At 41.5% G+C, this 24,607-nt stretch overlaps 2 protein-coding genes across 2 annotated transcripts in view; both read left to right on the top strand.

Moving 5' to 3' along the window:
* The window catches only part of KIF15 (kinesin family member 15), a 35,335-nt gene extending 22,612 nt beyond the window's left edge, over positions 1-12,723 (top strand). Inside the window, exons 22-35 of the mRNA XM_084509471.1 lie at positions 843-928; positions 1,347-1,422; positions 1,661-1,747; positions 2,961-3,065; positions 3,866-3,988; positions 5,450-5,596; positions 6,477-6,584; positions 6,887-7,051; positions 7,510-7,619; positions 8,664-8,736; positions 9,337-9,374; positions 11,030-11,195; positions 11,632-11,763; positions 12,040-12,723. Of these exons, the coding sequence (XP_084365597.1) occupies positions 843-928; positions 1,347-1,422; positions 1,661-1,747; positions 2,961-3,065; positions 3,866-3,988; positions 5,450-5,596; positions 6,477-6,584; positions 6,887-7,051; positions 7,510-7,619; positions 8,664-8,736; positions 9,337-9,374; positions 11,030-11,195; positions 11,632-11,763; positions 12,040-12,102 (1,479 nt within the window). The 3' untranslated portion in view covers positions 12,103-12,723. The remainder of the gene's footprint in view (positions 1-842; positions 929-1,346; positions 1,423-1,660; positions 1,748-2,960; positions 3,066-3,865; positions 3,989-5,449; positions 5,597-6,476; positions 6,585-6,886; positions 7,052-7,509; positions 7,620-8,663; positions 8,737-9,336; positions 9,375-11,029; positions 11,196-11,631; positions 11,764-12,039) is intronic.
* Positions 12,724-13,906: 1,183 nt separating this feature from the next.
* TMEM42 (transmembrane protein 42) lies at positions 13,907-20,812 on the top strand. The gene is made up of 3 exons (XM_084509473.1): positions 13,907-14,049; positions 18,561-18,707; positions 19,505-20,812. Exons 1-3 carry the CDS (start codon positions 13,942-13,944, stop codon positions 19,646-19,648), a joined length of 399 nt encoding a protein of 132 aa, XP_084365599.1. The 5' UTR covers positions 13,907-13,941; the 3' UTR covers positions 19,649-20,812.
* The last annotated feature ends 3,795 nt before the right edge of the window (positions 20,813-24,607 follow it).

The raw sequence follows: 24,607 nt of genomic DNA, 5'->3' as shown, positions 1-24,607 counted from the left end.
AGAATAAATAATCAGCATGATGTACTAGCAGTTCTTTTGGCTGAAGAAATTGCAGTGGAAATTTTTAGCAAAATGAGTTAACTAGCAAAGGAATAAGAAACTGCTGCAGAAAAGAACCCTGACACCTAAATGCTCTCAATTTCATATCTTAATGCTAACTAAAACTAGTTTGCTTATTCCATTTTTTTTTTTTTTTTTTTTTTTTTAAAGAAACTGCTTTGTATAGTGGATGTGATCCTGTTAAAATTCTTTATGCCTTTTTGTGGGGGGTCAGCGTCCTGCAATTTAGTTGATGCTGTCCTTGAAAGCCTGTCAGACTGCAATGACTGCAAAACAGCAATAAGGTTGCTCAAGGGCTTTTGCAAATGATATTCCCAAGTTTTCTGCAGTGTACACTGTTTGCCTACTCAGCAAGTTTGATTTCCCTTTCAGTGTTGAAAGGAATACTAACAGATTGACAAGTCATGATTTCAAATTCCTGTTAGTCAAAGATCTTGAATTGCTGGTTAGAATTTGAAACAGCTTTTCCACTTCCAATTAATCTACATTGGAAAATCCTGATTTCTACCTTTGAAGACTTGGATATTGAGGAACACTGCAGCCACAGGGAATTATTATCAATGGCATGTAGAAAGAGCTGATTTCTTAATATAAAACAGAGTTTAGTTTTAATTTGTCCAGGACAAAACTAAACATCTCTTTCTATTTAAGGTTTTGTAGTTTGTTTTTATTTTTTCTTTTCCAGTTACCTTAGGATCTGTTTAGAGTTCGATTTTGGCTTCAATTAGTGTAAAGGCCTTATATTATAGCTTCTTATAACAATGTATATTTTGATATTCTAGAACCTATTGAAACTCCTGGAAACAGAAAAAGAACATAATCAAAAACTAACATTACAGTTACAAGAAGATAAAGAAAACAATTCAAGGTGAGTTTTATTTAGTTGTGGCATTTGTTTTTATCTGACCTCATTGGTTTTGTCCTATGCTAGGTTTTGTATTTGGTAGTTGACCCTGTTAGTAGATGTGTTCTTCCCCAGCTGGATGGAGATATAACGGACTTCTTGTTTTATCCAACCTATATTAAAGTGAGGTGTTGTTCTGTTCAGTTAGACATTTGCACTGCAAGTGTAATTTCATTACAAGTATCGTTCTTCATGTTGAAGATAAAATTCCACTGCTGGTAACTAAACTATTATGCTTCTCGTTATTATATAAGACTATAGTTAAAGAACTCTACAAAAAAACAAGAGCAAACAAGAATGAACTTACATGACTTGATTCTTGTAAAATCTCTTATGTTCTGATCGTATTTCTCACCAGAAATACTTTTTTTCCCTTCTCCAGGGAGCTCCTGAAAGTACTTGAAAAAACACAGGTGGAGACACCATCTTCTGACATGGTGACACGGTCTGAGCAGCAGGTACAACAGCAGAACTGAATGGCTAAGTCATGCTCATAGATATCTGTGTACATTTATAGCAGTTTTTTGGTGAACTGACTGTTCTGTAGATTACCAGCAAGTCTGACTGTTTTGCTAAGCTACTGCTTAATTTTTATGGTAAACAACTTAGTTAATTCCACTTTTTTAAAAGCTTTGAGCTTATACAAAGTATATTTCAAAAGTAATTAAATCTCTCCTTCGTAATTATTTCTTTCAGGAAGAAAAAGTGCAGAAATTGGAACAGGAGCTGGCTGCTGCTGAAGAGATTATTGCTTCTCTGAAGAAGACAAATGATGCAGATAAGGTTTGAGCTTATTTCTGTTACTGATACCCAGTTCTGCAGGTAACTATGCTCTGTGGTGGAGTTGAAAGCACAGAGACTTTCTATGATACTTAGTAATTCTGTGATTCTAGACCATTCTGGCTGCATGTCTACATGATATCAATGCTGCCATTTACTGGCGTGGAGTTTGCAGGATGATAGGAAACTGGTTTGCATTCAGAGAAAACAAGATAACTGAAGGAAAACAGAGCAAATCATAGAATATCCAAGTTGGAAGGGACCCACAGGGATCATAGAGTCCAATTCCTTGGTCCCCTAAGGACAATCCAAAAAATCAGACCACGTGTCTGAGGGTGTTGTCCAAATGATTCTTGAAATCTGGCAGGCTCAGTGCTGTGATCGCTTCCTGGGGAGCCTGTTCCAAAGCCTGACCACCCTCTCGCTGAAGAACCTTTTCCAGTCGGTTTCAGCTGTCTGCTGAACAAAACATTCCATGCAGAAATAACGTATAATACCCCTGGTTAATAATAGGGCTTTCTAGTCTCATCTAGTAATGAGCTAATAGAAAAAGTAAGGAAGGTAATGTAAGAATGTGACTATCTTATTAATAAAATCAAAACACTCCTACATGAAAAGATTGCTCCACCATTTTGAAAGCTTATATAGGAGAAGTTCCCATAGCACAAGCATTTTTTTATGCTGTATGTAAGATGGGTATAAAAAATCACATAATGCTTTTATTATCCAGAATGATGCATTGATAAATTATGGATTTTCCATGCTAAAAATAAAAAATCAATGTGTAAGGTCAGTAGAATCTGGTACTGTCTCAGTGCTGTCATGTTTCTTGTGTGCCTTTTTCCTTTGCAAACACGTTAACCTTAAACTATAGTACTTCTATTCTGTTAGAAACTCAGGACAGCCTGAGACTAAATCTGAGGGCTAGTCTTCTCCTATAATGAACATGGCAGCTTAAGTCTTTATATAAGTGCTTAGAACAAAAGGTAATAATTTAACAACAAATTTCCCTGTTACTCATTTAAATGTGCATATTGGGACCTAATTTTCAAATGTGTTTGAAATTTCAGATTGACAAATAATATACCAAAGAAAGTCTAATACTAAAAAACTGTCTGTCTTATTTTATACATATATTTTATGTATTTTATGCATGTATTTTATGTTAATTTTTTTTTTTTTAAAAAAAAAAGGAATTAACTTTTTTATGTTGCAGGAAGTTGTAACTGACTTGATGAGACAGATCCAGGAGCTAAGGTCTTCAATTAATCATAAAACCGAGTCCATAGATGGCCTAACAAGAGAGCTGGAGGATATAAATGTATGTTCTGTCATTTTGAAGGACATGGTGTCATTTTTCAGAAATGGAAGGCAATGACATGTCTTATCATGGGTCTCAAACAGCATAACTTGCTGTAGTGTTTTAGAAGGAAACTTCTTTGTTTTGACATGTTGAAATCTTCTGAACATTTTATGCCTGAGGCTGTCTTGAAAACTGAACTCTTTCCACGTGGTGGGTAAAGAGCAGTGTCTCTAAAGGGACCTATTCACATCCTGTAAACTGCTCTCAGCTGACAGTCACATTTAGATTTTCTCAGAAATTGGCAATTTAAGACATGAACAACTGAAGTAGAACCATAAATTCATTTATGAGTGAGGTTTTTTGTAGCTGAGATAACCATGTTCTACATCTGTAAACATATATGAAGAATTAAAGCTGTTTACATGACTTAATAAATACGATTCATCTTTATTAAAATGTTTGGATTGCAAACTCAGAGAACCCATGGAATGCTTTAGATTCCATCTATACGTGTATGAACTATAGGTCCTACGGAGAAAATGTTCACGAGAACAATTTCTGTGTATTACCTGTTTTTATCAATAATGATTTTGATGGTTAATATGTATGTTCTTTTCTATTGTTCTGACTATTCATTATTAAAAATGTCTTGTACAATTTAACAAGTATGATATGGCACAAGTCGTTGACACAGATGAGATTTTTAAACATTGTTTTGTAGTTGTTAATGTAAGATGTGTGATACGCATTTATTTATATTTGCTAAAGTATTTTGATAACATTTTTTCCTAAAATGTTCTAAATTTATTTAATCTTAGTGCAAGTATAATTTTGTTCTGGCTGCAAAAGAAGAAAGCAAAGGAATCATAGAGGATCAGGAGAAGAAGATTGAAGAACTGAGGGAGGCCTTGGAGAGAAAAGAAATAGCAGACAATATTGAGGTAAAAACATTTATGGTGGTGTATTATGATTATTTAACAGATTAATTGGATGTGTTTTTTGCTTAAAATACTTGTGTAAAACTTAACCTCATTTTAATTCAAGCTAAAGCTGGCCAGGCTGCTCTTAAAGGAATTTTTAATGAGATACCTGACAAATTCTGTTAAATTATCACATTACTCAACATAAATATTTTATAAGCTACTTCATTAAAAACCTATGCTAAAAGCCTGGTTTAATTTTTTCAAGGCTGCTGAGGAGTCATCAGCTGAATTTAATGGCAATATTAGATGATGCAGCTGAGAAATTAAAGTAGGTAGAAGAATGTATATTTAACACTCGCTTCCACCACTGCTATGATATGCAATAGCTTCTTTTCTTTACTCATAATTTTAACCAAAAGCTCCACCTGCTGGAAACAGATTTAGAAAGCATGCTTGCTTCAAGTACATCTTTGCCTTTTAAAATTGTACTTTTTCTTTTTTAATTTGGTCTTTCCTGTTAACCCCCCTCCCTGTTATTTTTGGTAAACATGTCCTTCAGGCAACGCCAACAGCCTGTCCTTAAAAGTAATTTCAGATTCTACAAGATAATCAGTCCCATATGTTATGTCCAATCATATAGCACCCATGAAGTCTTCCAGCATTTCCTTCCCAAAAGCCATTCTTAAATACATTTCTGCTAAGGTTAATAAACAGATTATCTTCACTAACTCTCATACCTAACTTTGACGTTGACATCCAAACCCAAGTTGCTGGCCAAATGAATAGCTTTCTGTTTTGTTTGTTTTTTTTTTTTTAACATGCAGGTAATAATTCCTTACACTCAAGGTTAATGGTGTAGTATCTATCTACTGATAAAAGCAGTTTCCCCTTCTTTGACTTTGTACATAAAATACTCCTTCATGCTTTCTTGGTGGACATCATGATCCTATCAAATCTAGCCCAGGGTAGTATTTAAAATACTAGGTATTGCTTCTCCTTCCAGGTTAGCGCATTTGGTGGAAGTATGATGCCCTACCAGATCAGGGATGGGAGTCTAGATCCTAGAATGAATTGAGAGGTATCTGCACAATAGCAGTATATCAAAAGGGCTGTAATCATTGATTCGGTATAGATTAAAATCTATACATTCTTTTCTGGTTCCTTATTTACAGAATTGTATCTCATTTTTATGTTTATATTAAACTTAAAAACAGTTGTCAATTCTAAACATCTCCCACAAGTATCTCACTGCAACTATATTGTAAGCAAGTTCTCATATTTTTTTTGTGCAGCCCAAACAATGGGCATAGAAAACTTGCCAAAATAAGAAATTTGTAGATGAATGCTTGCTACAATTCACAAAGAAAAAGTGGAGGGAAAAGAGAGGTGCTTGTAGCTGTTGTCACTGCTGCTAGGGTGGATAAAACATCTGCTTTAGAGTAGTAATTGTCTTTTTACTCATCCACTGACTTAAAATAGAGAGACCTTCTGTGTGAAGACTTGCAGCATACCACTGATCAGCTGATAAGACTGACAGAGGCCTCTAAGAAACATGATGCATTGCTTCAGTGTGCACAGCAAGACATAACAAAGAAAGAAGCTTTAATCCAGGAACTCAGGGAACAGGTAAAACAAGGAAATTCTTCCAATAATTAGCTCTGTGGGAGGGAGTTGTGGTTAATAATAGCTTCTGGAAAACATTTTACTTTGTAAAGTTTTAAAGTATCTTGTGCACAGTACTCCTGAAGAGCAATGATTCTTCCTGTAAAATAAAAGTTCACAAGCTTTTGAAAAAAGCCTAGGTAACTTCTAAGTATTTTGGAATATTTTGGTAATGGTATCTTGAGATTGCCTTCACAGTAAAATATTTTTGTAGAGTAAAATTACCTGTGCATATAATGACAGAGTAACCTGAGATTATAAGCAATGTAACCTATGGGGTTACTTTCTTCTCTGCTTAACACTTACCCACAAACATTACCATTATGTAATGGAGATAATTGAGCTCTTTACATGATGCAGACAGAGTGATTTGGAGCCTTTGCAGACCAAAAAGCTACATTAAGCCTTTATGCAAACTTCAACTCCAATTGCTATAACTGTCATAGTGCTAATTAATATATATTTGTGTTGGCAAACATGCTAGTAGGGATATGTCTTTTTGAAAAGAATAATCCTTTCGTCATGTTGACATATCCTTTTTGAGGAAATTGTTTAAATCTATATGCATAAAATCTTTGTAACAAGTCATATTTTGACAAGTAGCTTTTACAAAGAAAATTCAGGTTAGCTACATACAATATATAATGTATGTATGCTTTAAAAAATGCTTATATGCAACTGTTGAATGATTAACATTTATTAGGTAAATATATAAAACAACTATGAAGGTGAAGTCAAAGGTAATCTAAAGTCACTTGTGTACTTGGCTTGCTCAAAACAGAGATGGCTGCTTTATTTTTTGTGAGTGTTAATGATCTAATTTAATTCTTGGGATTTCTAATAGTTGGACAGAATGACAGAAGAACTGGAGAAGAAGAAGAATGAATATGAATTAAAAATGAAGCAAATAGATTGCTTTTTTGTGGACTCATCTTCAGTAACATTTCCCCAGGTATGATGACATTCTTAAGAGGAAACAATTTCCTGATAATAATCATTAGAGTTCATTGAAAAAGACTAATAAAGTTTATGGCATGGCTTCAGACTGGAAGCAGAAATGACTGCATGTCTAAGAATAATCAAATCCTACATACCTTGTTTGTAACTTTAATATATTATTGATGATTTTTGTGTTAGAAATTTATTAACATATGTATCCAATTAGTTATTAAAGCACATAACCAATACATAAGAGAAACAGTTCTTTACTAATAGTTTTGGACTTTTTTTCTGTTTTGCTTTTTAACTTGCCAGTGTCCAAAAACTCCCCCAAATTTTGATGTGAATTTGGCAAAAATTTTAGAAACTCATGAGCAAGAAATAGCTGATCGGAGGGCTTCTGCAATAACTCTGGAACACCTTGTACGTGAACTGAATGAAGAACGAAGAGCTAAAAATGATGAAATTCTGCGGCTGAAGGTACTAAGAGTTAAGCTCTACAGGCAATTTGTAAGGTTAAAGGAAGACCGAGTACAGAGTTCAGATTTTTAATGAGCTCTGCTTCCTACTATGTCCATTAATGCAGGAAGGCAGTTCTTGGTCTTGTCTTTGCCTAGCCACGTAACAAACAGAGACAACTTGCTTAAGACATTCATATGTCTCATTTTTCCCAAGGACTGAGTGACTTCCTGTTCATGAATGTCAGATGGTAACATCTTTGCTAATGAAACTGTTCTAACTTCTTCAAAACCAAATCTGTACTGAAGCTGTAAATGGAAGGGTCATGCAGATCTTTGCCAGGTTTTTGTGCTTTTTTTTTTTTTTTTTGACAAATAGTTTTGTCTCCTGTTTTTACTCAAAAACATGTTCACCCAAAAGTGAAAACAGAAATTTCAGTTTTGTATTCAAATAAATTGTTTCCAATCTCACTTGCTTAGGAACACTTAAGTGAATTGGAGAACTTGCGTTTGGAAATGCAGATATTAGTGGAAAACAACAGGAATTTGCAGAGCCAGCTTACAGAAGCTCAGAGAGTAAGCAAGAACAGGTAAAATAAAATAAAAAACCTGTCTTAAGTTGAAGCAATAAAGTACAATAAACTTAAATGTACAATTTTTATTTGAAATACAATCTTGTGTATTGCTCATGTAATTAGAGATTGATCCAGTCTTTTCTATGAAAATCCATTACTGAGTTGTGAATTGTATTGCCTTTAAATCACATATTATTAAATGCAACAAAGTTTTGTAAAGGAAATATGAAACAGAATCTAAAATAATTAGACAAGTAGACATTGCAGTGTATTTTATATTGCCACAATACTTGTGGAGTTATGAATTTTGAAGATATGAAATGTCCAAATGGAGTCAATGTAACTTTATAAAAAGTTAAATGGAACCTGTTCTCCATCAATGTTTTGGAGGGTAAGGAATGAACTTTCTCTGAAAAGATGGCATGCTGCTGTTTACCTCAATGGGAGATTTCATAAGCTTTGGTTTGAGCTATAATCTGTACTATTTAATTTTGGACAGAATTATTTTTATTCTGTCTTGTCTTTTTTCTTGGTTTCCTTTCCAATCTTGTAAAGGATTAAATATCCCACTATTTTAAGTCTTGAAAAAAGAAATATTAATTGACAGCAAATAACTCTAGTTATTTAATGACAAATCATCTTTACGGGGCAACTTAGTAAACAGTAGCTTACAACACCCATATGCTAAGTTGAATTAGGAGTTGAATTTTCTTTGCCTATGAAGTTTATCGAAAACATCTCTGTGCAAGTGAGCACCATCAGGTAATAAAAAATATACCTTAATCATGAAATTGTCCAAAATATTCAGTTACGTAGTTACTACATTTCTGTTTTCGTTAGAGCACTGGTTTCACTATGTTCTACCCAAGGAAAATGTGATGTTTTTGGAATGTAAAAGTTTTAAACCTTTCTAGTATTGTTTTATGATGATCATTATTCTGAGTCTGAACATGCATCAAGACAGCTACATACATAACAGCTTACTGAAATTAAACTGGTAGTTTTTTCAACTGATTTCCTATGTTTGTGAAAATCTTTTCTCATTCTTGGACTTCCCAGTGATCAGAAACATACTGATGTTCAGCAACTCAGAGAGAAAGAGGAGGAGATTGCTGAAGAACGACAGGCCAAGGTACATTATCCTTTAAATGTAGTAGTGGCTGTTTCCCTGTTGTGAAATATTACTCATCATGTTTTCTTCTATTTCATGCCAGTAAAACAAATGTTGATTTTTAGTGAATTCTAACAGATACAGACCCTGGTACTCGCCTCATAAGTTTTCTATCTTGGTCTAACTCCAGTAAACTGAGTGTCAGATTGCACAATAAGATAATGGAGATTCAGGTCACTAAATCTGACTCATCTCACTGAAGTTGGAAAGTGAAGATTGTGTCATTTGCTAACAGCAAGGCTCTGCCAAAGGGAAGCTAATGTCACAGTAGAGGTTGACATGGATCTCCCTGGCAGAGGAACCTCCTGCTAGAGCTCTGCTCTGTGTGAATGAACACAGACATTGCTGTGGGTCATTTGTTCTAGCATGAAATGGAAATATGTCCATACAGCCAGGAGATGAAGTTATAGTGAATGTTAGAGATGTGAATTATTTGGTGGTAGGATGATTTTGATAGTTTTTGGAATTAGATACTTGGCATCAGGTAAATAACAAATCATTTTAAATAGATACACATGCTTTAAGTATTATGAATGTAACTAATATTTTGAACTTTTACAGAATAAAGCAATGGAGGAGATGCTGAAAATGAAAGCAGAGTAAGTTTAATATTACTTATTGAACTGGAGACTTGTATTAAACTCATCAATACCAAATGTTATATTTAAGGAATAGAAGTCCAAGATCTGAAATTATAAAAGATACATTTTAGAAATGTTAACACTTCTACAAAATATGTCAAGTTTTTACTCCTTTTCATCAGTAGGTGGTGGTAGCACCTGTTACTACATTTTCTGAAAGGTTAACAATGTATCAGGGAATACTCTGAAATAGGTGGAACCATAGGAAAACCTTTGATTAGAAGGGACTTAATTTTGAATTGTTCAAAATGATCTATGCTGTAGGGTTTTGAATACTTCTATATGTGATGATTTCTAAGCACATTAATTCCTTTGCAAATGAAATTGAAATACTGTTCACTTCTTTACTAGTATTGTAAATACTTTCAATTATAAACTTCATTTAATTGTTTTTATGCTGTTTGATTATTTTTTTAAATTTCAACTCTAATAGGGAAAACTACTTATGAAAATATTTCTAGACTGTATTTGCACTGACGTGTAAGGAGTCCTAGAAACTCATGAGCCACACCAAGGATGGATAGTAGTCAGGAAATAAAATAAAGAATTAAATTAGTTTGAAGATGCTGTTCCTGTTATTCTTAGCCTAATCTGTATTGCTTCAGGGACTCATACTGGCTGAATCTCTTAAATGGCAATAACCCAAATAATTAACAGTGTGCTTTCTATGTTAATAACTTCTTTTAGGATGAAGATTATTTTTATTAACACAGTCATTTCAAAAGTAATTCATACTAATTTTTACTGAAGCCCTAGTCTTGAGCAGGGGTTATTTTACTATTCAATCCATTGCTTTTTCATACTTGTCTGCTCTTTGAAACGTGCTTTGTGATAGTGTTACAGTGTCTCATACAAGCAAATAACGTATAGAGAGGAAAAACAGATTCCTTTTGTAATTGAGGAAATGTTTTGAAAAACATAGTAAATGAATACTATTTTCATACAGTTGGCCTTAAACATCAGGCTTTGGTGAAACAAAACTGATGACACGAAATACTATAATTTATACAATAGCTGAATGCAAAACTACAATTGTTCATATCAGTAGACATGCTGCTGAGTTTGATAAGGATTGTAATATTCTGTGAGACTGATAGAATTAAAATATTTTCAGCAGACAAGACACCTATTCAAAGGGGCAGTCCTTATTTTGTTATTAGGCCAGATGAACTTGGACATCTCTGTGGTGTTCAGAAATGTTTCTGAGCAAAAATGGCATTAGGGAAAAGCTACATACAAACAAGCAGTTCAGGGGAAACTTGAACTGCAACAGAGTTCCTTGGGCAAATTTACATGCCTTAAGTGAATACTAAGTTATCTTGTAGTCTGATTCTATTTTCTGTTTCGTGAGTGTTGTTCATCCTGGATTAGAAACAGCACGCTTCCCAAAAAGGTCAGTTCCAAAACATGGCCTTGTTTAAAACAGTATTAAGCACAAGAGTTGTGAAGTAGATGTGACTTCCTTCTGCTCGCACTGAGTTCTAGGGAAAATAAATTCTGTCAAAAGGATGTCTTTAAAAGTCTACTTCTGTGTCTGAGGCTGACATAGTATTTCTCTTGTACGCCATTTATGTTGGTTTTTCAATATTTTGTGATGCTTTTTTTATTGGCAGATTAGAAGAGACCAAGAATGCTCTCAGAATCAGGGAGAATATTTGTCTTGAAATGACACAGGAGATGGAACGAACTAGAGCTTTGGAGCTGAAAGCATTTCATGAAAAAGAAGAAATTAGATCAAAACTGGAGGAAACGTATGAAGAGAGAGACAGAATTGGAAAGGTTATATGTAATTTTTGTCTTTTATGGTAAAATCTTATTCAGTAGATGTAGAGCTGTTGCTAATTCAATAATATTGTGAATTAGAATTGAATTAGCAATCACAGACCGCCTCTGAAAATGTTTTGTGTAACAGATTAGTTGGTTATATTTGTAATGTTTACTGGTGCACTGGTGAAACACCAGTGGAACTCTGGGTACAGAACTCTGTTAAAGTTTGTAGTACAAATCAAATGATGCGTTTGACCTTAAGAGGCATCTAGTGTAGCACCTGAGGAGACATGCAACAAAGATGTGTTGCCTGGACAGCTAACTCTTGCATCATATGTTACAACAAAGTTGAACGTTACTATGTTAAGCAGATTTAAACAAGATATTTTGTCCGAAAAGGGAAGGAGGGTCTAAAGCAAGATGTACACTATGTATTTACTAATTACAGGAAATGGACTTGCTGAGGAAGCAAGTTAACACTCTTGCTGAGGAAAATGGGAAATTACTTGGTCATCAAAATCTAAACCAGAAGATTCAGTATCTTGTGAAACTGAAGAAAGATTACGCTAAACTTACTGAGGTAAGTTTCAGAGAGTACAGTACAGATGGAGTAATGATGTGATGTAGAGGACAGCAAAGTTCAAAACTTTCCAAAACATTCTTGCTCTTCTGTTTCAGAGTAATGGACACCTCTGAACTTATACAGCTGTGTAGGTCATGGCCGGTCTGCCTCTTCACGGTCCCCCAAACAAGAATTACCTTTTTATTTCCTCAAGTGTTCAAAACGCTTGGACAAATAGTTATCATTTACTTACAAATATGAAAAATTCTAAATATCTTTTTTTCTGTTTTACAGGAGACTGAGAAACTACGAGTTGAAAATGCTTTCTTGAAAGAAACTAAAAGATTTCACATGTAGATATCATATAGATCAGCTATAATGACACACACAAACCTGCAAAGCTCTGTGTTTCAAGTGTACAGCATAAGCAAAAGCCAGTTGTCAAACTTCACTGTTGCTGTTGAGTGTTGTCTGCTGTACTCGGAACAATCAATTTTTTTTTTTTTTTTTTTTTTTTTTTGCTAGTAACAACTTTTAGTGAAGAACTTTACTTAAGTAAGTGGGCAGCTTTCATCGACATATTAATACCTTCCTATTGAAGGGGTTCTGTAACTCTTCAAAATGTGATTTTTGTATAGGTGCTGCAAGATATGTCCTGAGTTTTTTTATACTTTGTCAGGGAAAAGCTTTCTCTCTGGAAACATACTAGGATTCCTTATTCCTTCCATGCTTTTATTCAGGTCCCTGCTGAAATCTTCTGAAATGCTACTTTTTCTACCTGAGCTGAATTTTTAAAGGCATAATTTCTTTGATTTTTTTATTATCTTAAAGGAGGGATGTTTGTAGTGAGTTAAAATGAACTTATCAAATTTAATAACTGTTAATACTTACTCGTTTTCAAAATGCTAATTATATGTAGTCTGTTCAATAAAGGAGAAATATGACCATACTGGATTTGTAAATAAAACTGTAAATATATTTTGGCTTTTGTATTCTTCTTTCTCTATTTGAAATTAAAATGCTTTCAAAAAACTATTTTTCTCCAGTGCATAATTCCAGCAGATTTTGAAATCATATCCTACAGTGCTTATATAAAAGTGTTTTGCAACACTTTTCTTATCAAACAGAAGATAGAAATGTTAAGAAACAGTCTGAAGCTATGCAAAACATTTTAGGAATACAGTATAAATTGCCTTAATCACAATTAAGATAGGGAACTGTAGCAAATTTATTAGCAGAACACAAACCTCTGATGTATATTGTGACAGTAAATGTTTGTTTTTACTATTTTTCACAGTCAGTAAGTCCCAGTTTTGGCTACTTTGTACAATGCTGCGTGTGCCCACAACTGATTGGGCAAAAGGCAGCAAAGGTGTGCCATACAGCATCCTATATGTCCTAGGAAGCTTCTTTGGTATTTGACTGAAGGAAGGGCTCATCTAAAAACTTAAAGGTCACTTACTGCTGCAGCTTTTTTTTCCCCCACTTTAGTGGTGGCGTGGAGTATATAAGTCAGAAGCTGAATGTACGTTGAGGAGTTTGCTCTGCAGACAACTAGCAGCAGGTTAGAATTAAGAGTGCTTGTAATCTGCTGGAGAGCAGAGTGAGGCCCACAAACCTGTGCCCTGGGGGCATTTGCTGCAACCCTAGAAAACAGCAATACCCAACCTGCCTCAGCCCAACTGCCTGTCCTGGGGCATTGACCTCTGACTGATTTAGGGTTAGAAAAGACCTTCAAGATCATCTGGTCCAGCTGTGTCCCTACCACTGTCACCCACTAAGCCATGTCCCCAAGCACCACGTCCAACCTTGCCTTGCACACCCCCAGGGACAGTGACTCCACCACCTCCCTGGGCAACCCGTCCCAATGCCTGACTGCTCTTTCTGAGAAGAAATGTCTCCTCATTTCCAACCTAAACCTCCCCTGGTGCAACTTGAGGCCATTCCCTCCACTCCTATCACTGATTATCTGCCAGAAGATGCCGACCCCAGCTCCCCACCCCTTCCTTTCAGGTACCTGCGGAGACCAATAAATCCTCCCCCGAGCCTCCTCTCCCCCAGACCAAACCCCCCCAGCTCCCCCAGCCGCTCCTCACGCTGTGTCCTCGCAGACACCACCTCCGTGCGCCCCGGAGCAGCGCAGAGCCCAGCCCTTCCCCTTCCCTTTCCCTTCCCTCAGCTCCTCCCGGGGCCGCCATGCGGGCGGCAGTGGCGGCAGCGGCCGCGGGGCTGTTGGGGGCGGCGGCGGCGGCGGCGGCGAAGCTGGCGCTGGGGGCGCGTCCCCTGAGGGGCGCCGGAGGCTGGGTAAGGCAGCAGGAAGGAAGGAAGGAAGGAAAAAAGGAAGGAAAAGGAGGGCGAAATGGCCGCCGCTCGGCCCCTCCCTGCCGGCAGGGCTTGCTGGGGCTGCCCTGCCCCGTTCCTTGGATGGGGAATGCGGGGCTGGGGCTGGAGAGCTGCGGGAAGGGTGGCTGTAGGAATGAAGAGCGAGTGGAGTGAAGCAAGGCTGATAGGGTGGGAATGCAGTGGGGAGCCTCCTCTGTTCAGCCTTGTCCGCTCGTGGCAGGAGCTGTGAGGAGGTGGAGCAGGCAGCTTGGCTCATCCGATGTGCTCACTTGGGATGAGCTGAATCACGGCGGGGTTTCTCAAACCCCACTGTGCGAAAGGTCAGGTCGGGCTGCTGGCCTTTCACCTTAAAAAGTGGTCGGTGTCCTCGCCTGCACGAGGTGAGCTCTAGGACAGGCAAGGCGAAGGTGGAGATGCACAAAACGTGCTGGGTTTTGAGAGGTGCTGAGGTAGGCAGCAGGAGCGGATCCTGAAAACAAACTGAGAAGACCAGGCAAAGAGCAGGGGTTGGTATTCATGTGGCAAATGTACATTTGGACTTGAAATTCAAAGGAGTGCCCAGAACACAAAATATATCTGAAAAAAAATAAATAAATATTATAATAATCCAGCCCTGTGTCAGGATAAAAGAAAATCAACTTGTGTGTTTATTGGAGATGGTTAAAAATAATAATAATAATAATAAACCCTCTGTACTCACCAATCCTGTAGATCCTTTCTGATATATCAAAATGATATAGGGAAGGGAAATTAAAAATTTTAAATCCTGTTACTCTCTCTGATCCCTCCCCAGAAGATGTTGCTCTGCACTGACAGAAAAGCAGAGCGTGGAATTACTTTAAATGTTGACAGCATATTTTCTGAGTATTTTCCTCCTTTGAAACTTACAGAAATACTGCCCATTTATTGATCTTTTTAGAAGGTGGCATGAGAAAGTGTGTCCATGAGGAGGAGTGTTGCCAGCAAGTCAAGGGGGGTGATCCCCTCTGCTCAGCACTGTGCTGTCTGACTCTCCCCAGTACAAGAGAGACACGGAGCTACTGAAGGAGGTCCAGACAAGGGCCATGAAGTTGGTGAAGGGCCTGGAGCACCTCTCTGTGAGGAGAGGCAGAGGGAGCTGGGACTGTTCAGTCTGAAGAAGAGGAGGCTCAGGGGGATCTCATCAATGTCTGTGAACACCTGAAGGGAGGGTACAGAGAGGACGGAGCCAGGCTTTTTCCAGTGGCGCCTGGTGCCCAAAGGCAATGGGCATGAACTGAACACAGGAGGTTCCCTCTGAACACCAGGAAGCACTGCGTGGGTGAGGGAGCACTGGTACGGGTTGCCCAAAGAGGTTGTGGTGTCTTCTCTTGGAGATTCAGAAGCCCTTTGAGCATGGTCCTGGGCATCAGCTCTAGCTGACCCTTCCTGAGCTGGGAGCTTGGACAAGGTGAGCTCCAGAGGTCCCTTTCAACCTCAACCATGCTCCTATTCAACCATGCTGTTTTGTTTTTCTGAACAAATTGGTTCCTCCAGTTACTTTTCAGGTCCATTCTAGGCAATGATTATGAACTAAATTAATCAGTCCAGATGTAAAACTGACAATTTCAGGTAAATGGCAGTTTTCCAAGTAGCTTAAATCGTACAGGACCACATGTAAACATTTCAGAGGGCTTGCTGCTTGCTTGACTCCTATGCACTTGCTACGAAGGCATTTCTGCAGAGCAGCCACAGACAAACAAAGGTTCAAGTTCTGTGTTTGAGGAAGAATACAGGAATCTGAAAACAGACCAAGCGAGTAGCCATCGCTTATACAGTACGGAACGTGGCAGCAAATGTTAAAAAATATATTAGTGTTTTGACGTAGAGTATCAGGATACTTGACAGCAGCACAAGGATGGATTTCCAGGTCAGACGGATGTGTTGTGGTGGACCAGCCTGAGAGCGACCTGACTACAAGGGGTCATTTCACTTGAACAAAACCTTTTCTTTACTTTCCCCTCTGCCCTGCCAAATTCCATCTAAATTTACTTCTGCCATTTCATCAGTGATTCTGGATTATCTGAAATGTACACTGAAATTAATCTCATCTTAGAAAAGCAATCAGAACAGTAATCTTTGACTCACTGGGCTGGCTCTGCTGAGCCCTTGGCAGGGGAGGAATTACACCTCCGTCCTTCCTTGTGGGGAGCACCCGGGGATGTTCCCATCTCCACACCTGTGTGCCACTGCAGTGACCACTCCTCTGCCTGGGATGCGGAGGGACTCGACTTCTCTGCAACACCTTCCTTCTGGGCCTGTGCCACCTCCAGAGCATGCCGCAGCCGATATCTGTGGCTCTGGGACAGAAGTTCAACAATGGGTTGTGGGTTGCTTGTGAAGATAGCAAAGCTGCTGTGATGGTGGGAGCCAGCTTTGTGCCACCACTGGTAGACTCACAGAGTAATTCAGGTTAGGCAGGACCTCCAGAGGTCTCTTGTCCAATCTCATTAGGGCTAACTGGTTGCTCATGGCCCTCTCCAGTCAAGTTTTGAATGCCTGCAGGGTTAAAGAGCTCATAATCTCTGCTTCAGTGTTTGGTCACCTTTGTTTTTCCCGATATTATATCAACATTTCACCTTTTCTAACCTTGACTATCTGCCCCTTGTCAAATCACAACAAACCCTGGAGAAGAGCTTGGCTCTACCTTCTCTACACCCTCTGGTGGGTAGCTGGAGATAGTAATGAGATATTTTTCCTAACAGTCCTAACAATCCTAAGGCCCCTTTTCTTAACAGTCAACCACGGTAGGCTCTTTCTGATCCAGAGCAGAATATACTGAATTTAGGTAGAACATGGAGAATTTTCTTCCTGTCTTCCAAATCTACCAACCCACTAGAGGCATACGTGGACACACACAGGTGCAAGGTAGCGCCGCCTGTCAACCCAGGCAGAGCGTGAGGCCAGGGATAAGGAGCCACCACAGAGGTCATCAGGCAAAGTCCATCCCGTGGCGAACCATAACATGGCAGCAGGCTTCTTCCTCAAAGGACGGGTAGCGTGTGGGCACGGCTGGCCCTGTGATCCTTCTAGGCAGGGTTTGACAGGACGGCGGCGTGTCGGGGCGAAGGGCCTCGTGCCGCAAAGCGCTTTGCAGGTGGGAATTGTTCGGGAGTGTTTGCTGTTGCCCTGATAAAGTCGGAGGCCTTTGCCACCAAGGTGGCCAAACACATGACCTCCGTGGGGTGGGGTTAGCTTTGAAGAGCTTGTGCTAGCGGTCGAGCGGGGTTTTCCTTCATGACCTTTTCCTTTAAGGTTGAACTCGCTTCAGAAAGCCCTGTGACCTGCCCTGGCTCATGGTTAATTATGTCTTCTTCTGGGCAGGAGCACAAGGTGGCTGGTGGCCCCGGTGGCCAGGGTGGCTGGCACAGGGAGGGCACAGTGCAGCCCTTCCTGCGGGGCAGGTGCCACCCAAGCCATGTTTGTGGGTGGCTTCACACCTCCAGTTCCGTCTGCCTCGAGGCTGATCCCACCGCAGCCTCTTGTTGACCGAGAGAGGCGATGGGCCGTGAAGGCATGATCGCTATGGGCTGAGGCAAAGCCTCGCTGTTCCTCATCGCTGTGTGCTCCCTGAGTGTTGGCAGGAGTTGTTCTGCCTCTGGCTTCCTCCCCTCGTGCCACAACACCCAGGGGCTACGGAGATGGCCACAGCTGCAAGAACTGCGGATGTGGGGGAGAGGGAAGATGGTAAAGGCTATTTAAGCAAAACTGTGCCCTTTTTCCAGACTGAGGCTGTTATATGTCTTGTCAGGTCACCTAGGGACCTTTTTCTCATGAGAACCTCGTTGGCTCTGAGGGCACTAGAGTTCAGAGGTGGCTTCATGCCTATTAAATGCTGGCGCTCTCGGTAAACCTGCTCTCCAGAGAGCATGTAAAATAAGGCACAAGGCCCCTTAGCTCTCATTTTCCTCCCAGAGGACCACGATCTGCCTTTACTGCAGCAGGCAGGCAGGTCAGCAGGAGGCAGTGAGGGCAGGTGGTTTGGGCCCACACAGGACTCAGCCCAAAAACACAGCGGACAGAGCCTGGGCCATACGCAGTGCTGGCACATGCAGCGTCTGCGTTCCTCTCTGCAGGGGTGAATTTGACCCTTTCCCATACATCTGGTGATGACTGAAGGGCATTTCACTGGATTGTGTGTGAACCAGCTCACGAGGTCAGGAGCTTTCTGGACTTTGGCTGCTGGTATGACAGCCTCTATATGCTGTCCCGGCTCTTCTCAGTTTATAGTCTGAGGCTGGATTCACAGCAGGACGCCTCAAACACACTCCATCCAGAGCTGTTTTCCTGCTTCTGTTGTCTTCTGTGGCTTAATGTATTCATCTCTATGTGATACCATCTGTAACTCATTTTCAAGCCCATGCCGTTTGGTTTTGCTCCAAAGTGCCCATGAGGTAGCGAGGCTGAATAAGCAGTCAGTAAAAATAAGCGGGTTTTCCCCTTTTGTCCTGCAGCTGCCTGTGCTGCTTCGCGTAGGCTGCATTGGCTTGGTGTGCGCCTGCAATGCAGTCATGTGGACGGTCTTTGCAAAAGCCCTGCGACTCTCCTCCTCCTCGGCTACTGCCTCTGTGACAACAACAGCCACCAACTTCATCTCTTCGGTAAGTAAATTCATTTCCTGAGGTGCTGGAGCCTAGAGGAGCACAGTGATGTGGGAACGGTGATGCTGGCTGCAAAGGGAGATGTAAGTATCCCTGCAGAGGCGCTGTGAAATTATATCAGCCCTCAGCTGCCGTACCTGTTCTTCACACAGAGGCTATAATATTTTCAAGGGTGGTGCAGGATGAAGAGCATTGCTGCCAAGAACCATACCTTGCAGCAGCTGTAACATGTAAAGAAATTTTCTAATTGCTGATGAGACTTTGGGCTGGGAGCACTGTTTTGTTTTGCTTTTGCTTTAGTGAAATCTCACCGGTGACAAGCCAAAGCCACCCTAACTGTGTGTGAGGATGCACTGTCTCTAAGTGACAGCAGGAACATTTTTGACCCACAGGTTTTTTTCTGCTTGCGTTTCTGTCTCACAAGCTGTCAATCTGACTTCTGTGCTCCAACATTTTGCAGCCAGCTCACAACCTTGTCCGAAACACTCTCCAATGAGAGGGGCTGTGTTTTTATGGACTGGAGTAGAGACTTGGTTCCTGAGAGGTGCTGGCAAGGCAACAAAGTATGTGTGCAGCTACCAAAATCCTGGTTGGGGACCACCATCTGGCTGCACTTCCAGGCTGGGTGATGCAGTAGGTTGTCTCCAGCATCATCAGCAGCTATTTTTTAGTGGTGGTGTTTTTCCTAGGCAGGCTCCCCCAGCTGAAGTCCCCACAGCCCTGGGGAGGAGCTGACAGCACAGAGGGCTTTGGGACAGCTCAGCCCAGCAAAGCTTTGTCTTTTTCTTTTTCTTCAGGCCATCCTGGGCAAGCTTCTCTTTGGGGAGACATGGACACCTGTGTGGTGGGTTGGCCTCGCCATGACGCTCTGTGGCCTTTTTCTGCTGCACACTGCTGCGCCCCGACCAGCGCCACTCCCAGCGGAGAAGAAGGAAACATGAGGGTCTTTCCTCCTTCTCCATTTTCAGCCCGGATAACACCTCAACTAGGACCACTGCCAGGTCCTAATCTGATCCTCATCCCATGCACTTTCTCCTAATTCAGCGCTGGAGCCAGCCAGGCACCTACAGACTTGCTAACCCCCCTTGCACGCTTCTCCACCAATTTGCAAAGTCATGCACATTGCATCTGCCGTGTTCAGCCGGTGCAGCCGTTCCCAGGTGCCTGGTGGAGGTGTGGGAACAGCGACTACTTGGGAGAGAGCTGATCAGTTCTGAGTCAGTCGTCTGGAAACCGGAGCCAGAGGCTTATCAGCCACCCCTCCTCTTCACACCCTGTGGTGATGGAGCCTTCCCCATTCAGGGACGGAAGGTAGAAAGTAAACATGGTGCCTATGGAAGGTGCCTGTGCATTGGTACTTTTCCATAAGATGAACTACCCCAAAATGGAAAAGCGAACAGAATTTTGTGCTGAATGCTGCAGACATTTCTACTCTGCTGGTGATGATTTTCCTTGCTGCCTCTTGAAGAGGCCCCGTGCTTGCCCCAGGTTCCCATTGCCTGGAAGATGTTGGAGCATTCCATGAATTCCTTCAGGTTCCCCTATCACACACACCTGTTAACTTGCCATTTGCATCTGATGTCTGTAATTCCCGCTCTCCCATTCCTGACATGTTACTCATTGTAAGGTTGCTTTTTCCTTTAACTTCTTGACCAGCACTGATATTTTGATTGCCACTCCTGGTTTCTATAGGTCAAACTGTAATTTTGGGAGAGTACCTATGAACAGACAGCTGTTTTCATTAAGAGTGTCCATGTTTGACGCACCTCCCTCCCCATTTAAGCTGACAGTTACTCTAAGTGGAAATGGAGTTTCTCAAGCAACATTTTTTTATACCTCTGGATGATACTGTTTTCCATTTGTGCAATGTAATTAAATAGTTCATTGGTACCCCACTCGTGCTAAATTTTGGGTGGATGATTGCTCTTCGTTGTCAGGATGACAACGTATGCCTGTCAATACATTACATGTGTCAAGAATCATCCTTTCTAAGGTGTTGGCTTCTTTCCCTTGCCCGCACATGCTTGTCATCCTTGGTAATTTTTTATTGCAATCCTAATAAAGAATCATAATGATGCCTAAAAATGTATGCATCATGCTGGTGATACCACTTGTTTGCTCTGGGCTTGCCATGCTGTCCACGTCTTCTTGTAACTGCAGAAGGTGAGTCACGGTTGTGGCATGTGCAGAAAACCCAAGGACACGTTTGTGTGAGCCTCATTATTGGAACCTGTGAGGTTTGTCGCAACTGACAGATTGGCTCCGTGCCCAACAGGATTGTAAAAATAGACTTGCCGGTGGAGATGCCACTGGAGATGGGTTTGTGCCTTTTCCTTCATTGTATCAGAAAGCAAAAAAGTCCCCGTGCCCTTGCGCTAGGTCCCCTGCTTCAAGAGAGTGCCCTGACTCCTCGCATCTGCCACCCATGTCCTGAGAGGTGCTTTTCCCCCTGGTGTGCTCAGAAGTCTTTCCCTCCAAAAAGACGAATGGGCAAGAAAGGGAGCAGGGTGCTCCCAGTGCCTTTTCTCCATAAACATGGAGAAGGCTTTTTGGGTACCAGCGGGGCTAGGATGAGTAGGATACCTCCCTCCGCTTGGGAAGCAGGGCCTTGTCACATCTGGGGACAGACAGAGGAGGAAGTGTGTCGTGTTTGATTAGGCTGGCTGATACCTGGCAATGGTTGGGTTTGAGTTGGTTTAATTCACATGCGTTGGACAAGCAGAAAGGCAAACATTGGCCAGACTCTGCCTGACATAGGGTCTGGCAGTGACTCAGGGCAGAAGAAGGGGAGTTGCTGCAGCCAACAGCTGAAACAGCAGCGAGCCTGGGGCAACCACGGCTCCTGCATGCCTGAATCCTCCGCTGGAGCTGAAGACAACCGCTAGGAGCACAGGGAAATTAAGGATTAATTATCCTCCCTCATCTGTCTGCAGAGGTGACAACCAAGAGCTGTATATTTCCAAGCATATGAATTCCCATGTGATGGAGAAATAACGAAGGCTGCGAGCCTGATTTGTTTGCCCTGGTGTGTCGCTTTGCAAGCATGACTGACTCCCAGCCAGCTGTAAGCTGTGGCTGCCCTCATGCAAATGGCCAGAGAAGGACCAGACTCTAGTGGTGAGGGAGATTTCTGGCCCACAGATCGCCAAGGGACCCACTGCACATTGCAGTGCATCCACTTGTGCCTTGTCCCTCGGTTTTGGCTCAATGCATATTAGTTCAAAACTGCCATTTCCTTATTACAGAGTCATGGTTGCATGTCAAGGTCTAGGAGATGTTTGTACATCTGCAGAAAGCTTGGTCAATGTTTCACTTTTGTGATACTTTTAAGGCAGAAGAAGATAAACTAGGACTGTTAGTACACTAAGACTTCATAAATACTTCATGCCCAGAATGGAAACCAGGTTTTTAGCTCCAACACCTGTGGGAGGGAAAGCTTGCTAAGCAAGGTGCATGTTGGAGGTGGAATTCCCCTCTTCTGTGCACGCAGGGTTTGGCCCATGTATGCTGGTGGTACCTGTCAGCACAGGGCCAGGGCTGCAATCACTGTATAACCAAATGGTGTCCCATCCCTGGAGGTGTTCAAGGCCAGGCTGAATGAGGCCCTGGGCAACCTGATCTAGTGGGTGGCATCCTTGCCCTTGGCAGGGGGTTGGAAATAGATGATCTTCAAGGTCCCTTCCAACCCAAACCATTCTATGATTCTATGATTTTAAGATTTTTCTTCTAAGTAGTTCATGCATGGTCATCCAAAATGCCTCTGGAGATGGACTCAAAAAGCTCAATGACTGGAAGTTTCTATTTACAGGTAATTTAGAGCACACACACAAAATAAAAGTGAAGAGAAACTGATGAGCAAGCTGTTTGAAGACTGAGCAGCTCAAACACGGTCGGTAGACCTTGTAAGATGGCTGAAGATCGCGGCCAACCATAAGACCTTGGCTTACAAGGCCAGAAGGTGGGTTATCCTTATGCTCTCAAGCACTGGCTGTAATGAGCCTTTCCTGCACCTTTCCCTCATTGTCAAACACAAGTCTATTTTTCTAAGCATCCTGTTGACCAGATTCTCCTCCAGCTGGGCTATGCCAGGTCATGCTTCAAACAATAGAACAATCAGGTGCATGGTTAACAGCAACTCTCACAGTGTTGCACACAAAGATTGAAGCAAGTGTTCTTGAGCTAATGGTGAGAAGTGTTTGAAAAATCCCCTATATGAGCAAGGTCCACGAGTATTATATTCTAAGATAAATAACACCTTGTATACCTTCACGGGGAACCAAGCCAAATGAAATGCTAGTTGCAGCTGAACCTTAAAGCATAGTTTGGCTTGATTAGGTAGAGGACTATGCACAAAACCAGAGAAGTGTCCCTGTTGTCATTGCCAGTGAGTCACTGAAACTTGGAAGATTAGTTCAACATTTATCAGTCACAGTGTTTATCAAGATGGCTTACAGGATATTATGTTTACAAGGGTGATATGTAGTAGAAATGAATATGATGAATAAGCAAGATAGATTATCCTGCAGGGTTTGGTGTGTATGACATTCCAAGGGATGCAAATCAATGCCTGCTGTGACCCTCCGGAGACCTTGAACGTTGATGGCATTGCCAGGCTGCCTATGTGCCCCTAATTGCATTAAAACACCGCAAATTGTGGTGCGATTCTTAAGAAGGAAGTCTTGATGACTCAAAAGACAAGAAGAATGGTACAATGGATTTGACCTTGACCACTGCACACAAATGAGTAGCAGTGCTGCTATCCTCATGCTGTCAGCCACACAGCTAGTTTCTGCAGAAAAGGAGCAGCAAGCCTTAGATTGTGTGGTTTGAGAGGTGTGGAGGTGAGCTAAGGTAGGAACTTGCCCATAGGACATCATATCTGCAGCCACCTTCTTCTCAGCCACAAGACAGCCACAGAGGAAACTGTGTGATTAGTAACCAGTGATAAAAAGTGAGGAGTTTGCCTCTAAAATTCAAGTGTGCAGAGTATTGCTTCATGAAGTAAAACCCAAGAAAGGGTTGCAAGAAGACAACATTTCTGAAAATGTGGTCCTGAGGAAGAAGCTACATGTTTTAGACTGAAGAGGAATATGCTCTAACTTCAACAAAATAGCTGTCAGTCTAGGTTTTCCAGTTCTCTTTCTAAGGTATTTCTGCTTCTAGATCATTTGACACAAAAAAGACGTCACCAACTTGGCAGTGGGGTCCTGGGCTGTGGGTAGGGTGGGCACTGTCTACCACAGGGTGGTGCCCTCAGGGCCCTGATGTGGTCAGTGGCTCTGTCTGGGATGTTGTGTCCAGTGCTGGACCCCCCAGTTTGAGAGGGGTGTTGGGAAACTGGTGTGGGAGAGGGATACCAAGATGTCAGGGGCCTGTGGAGAGAGGCTGAGGGTGTGGGCTTGTCTGGGTGCTCAGGAGCACCCTCCAAAACAAGGAGGCTCAGGGTGTTGTGGCAGCAGCCAAGATGTGCTTGAAGGGGACTCACAAAGGCAATGGAGCTTCTGTACATCCTCTCTATAGAGACAGACACCACTAGGAGAGGCAGCAGGCACAGTTTGTGTCTTGGGGATTTCAAGAGGGCCATCAGGGGAAACAAAAAAATCACCAGGAGGTCAGTTGCCAAGATGTCAGTCTCCATCCATGGAGGTTTTCAGTGCTCAGTTGGACAAGACCTCAACTGACCCAACCTAGTGCGTCTTTCGGGTGGGAGCTTGGGCTTTCTGTGACTTGTGGACAGGTTTCCTGGGGAACACCATCCGTAGCTGAATGTGTTTGCCTCCACATTTGGAAGTCCCCATTAAGCGCTGCTACATTGCGGAAAGGAGGTTCCCCTTGAAATAATGTATGGGTCACCAGAGGCTTGATAGCTAACCATAGAAACCACAAGAGACACTTGCACA

The sequence above is a fragment of the Aythya ferina genome, assembly GCF_964211825.1.
Source record: "Aythya ferina genome assembly, chromosome: 2".
NCBI lineage: Eukaryota > Metazoa > Chordata > Aves > Anseriformes > Anatidae > Aythya > Aythya ferina.
This window is presented reverse-complemented; position numbering and strand designations above follow the sequence as displayed.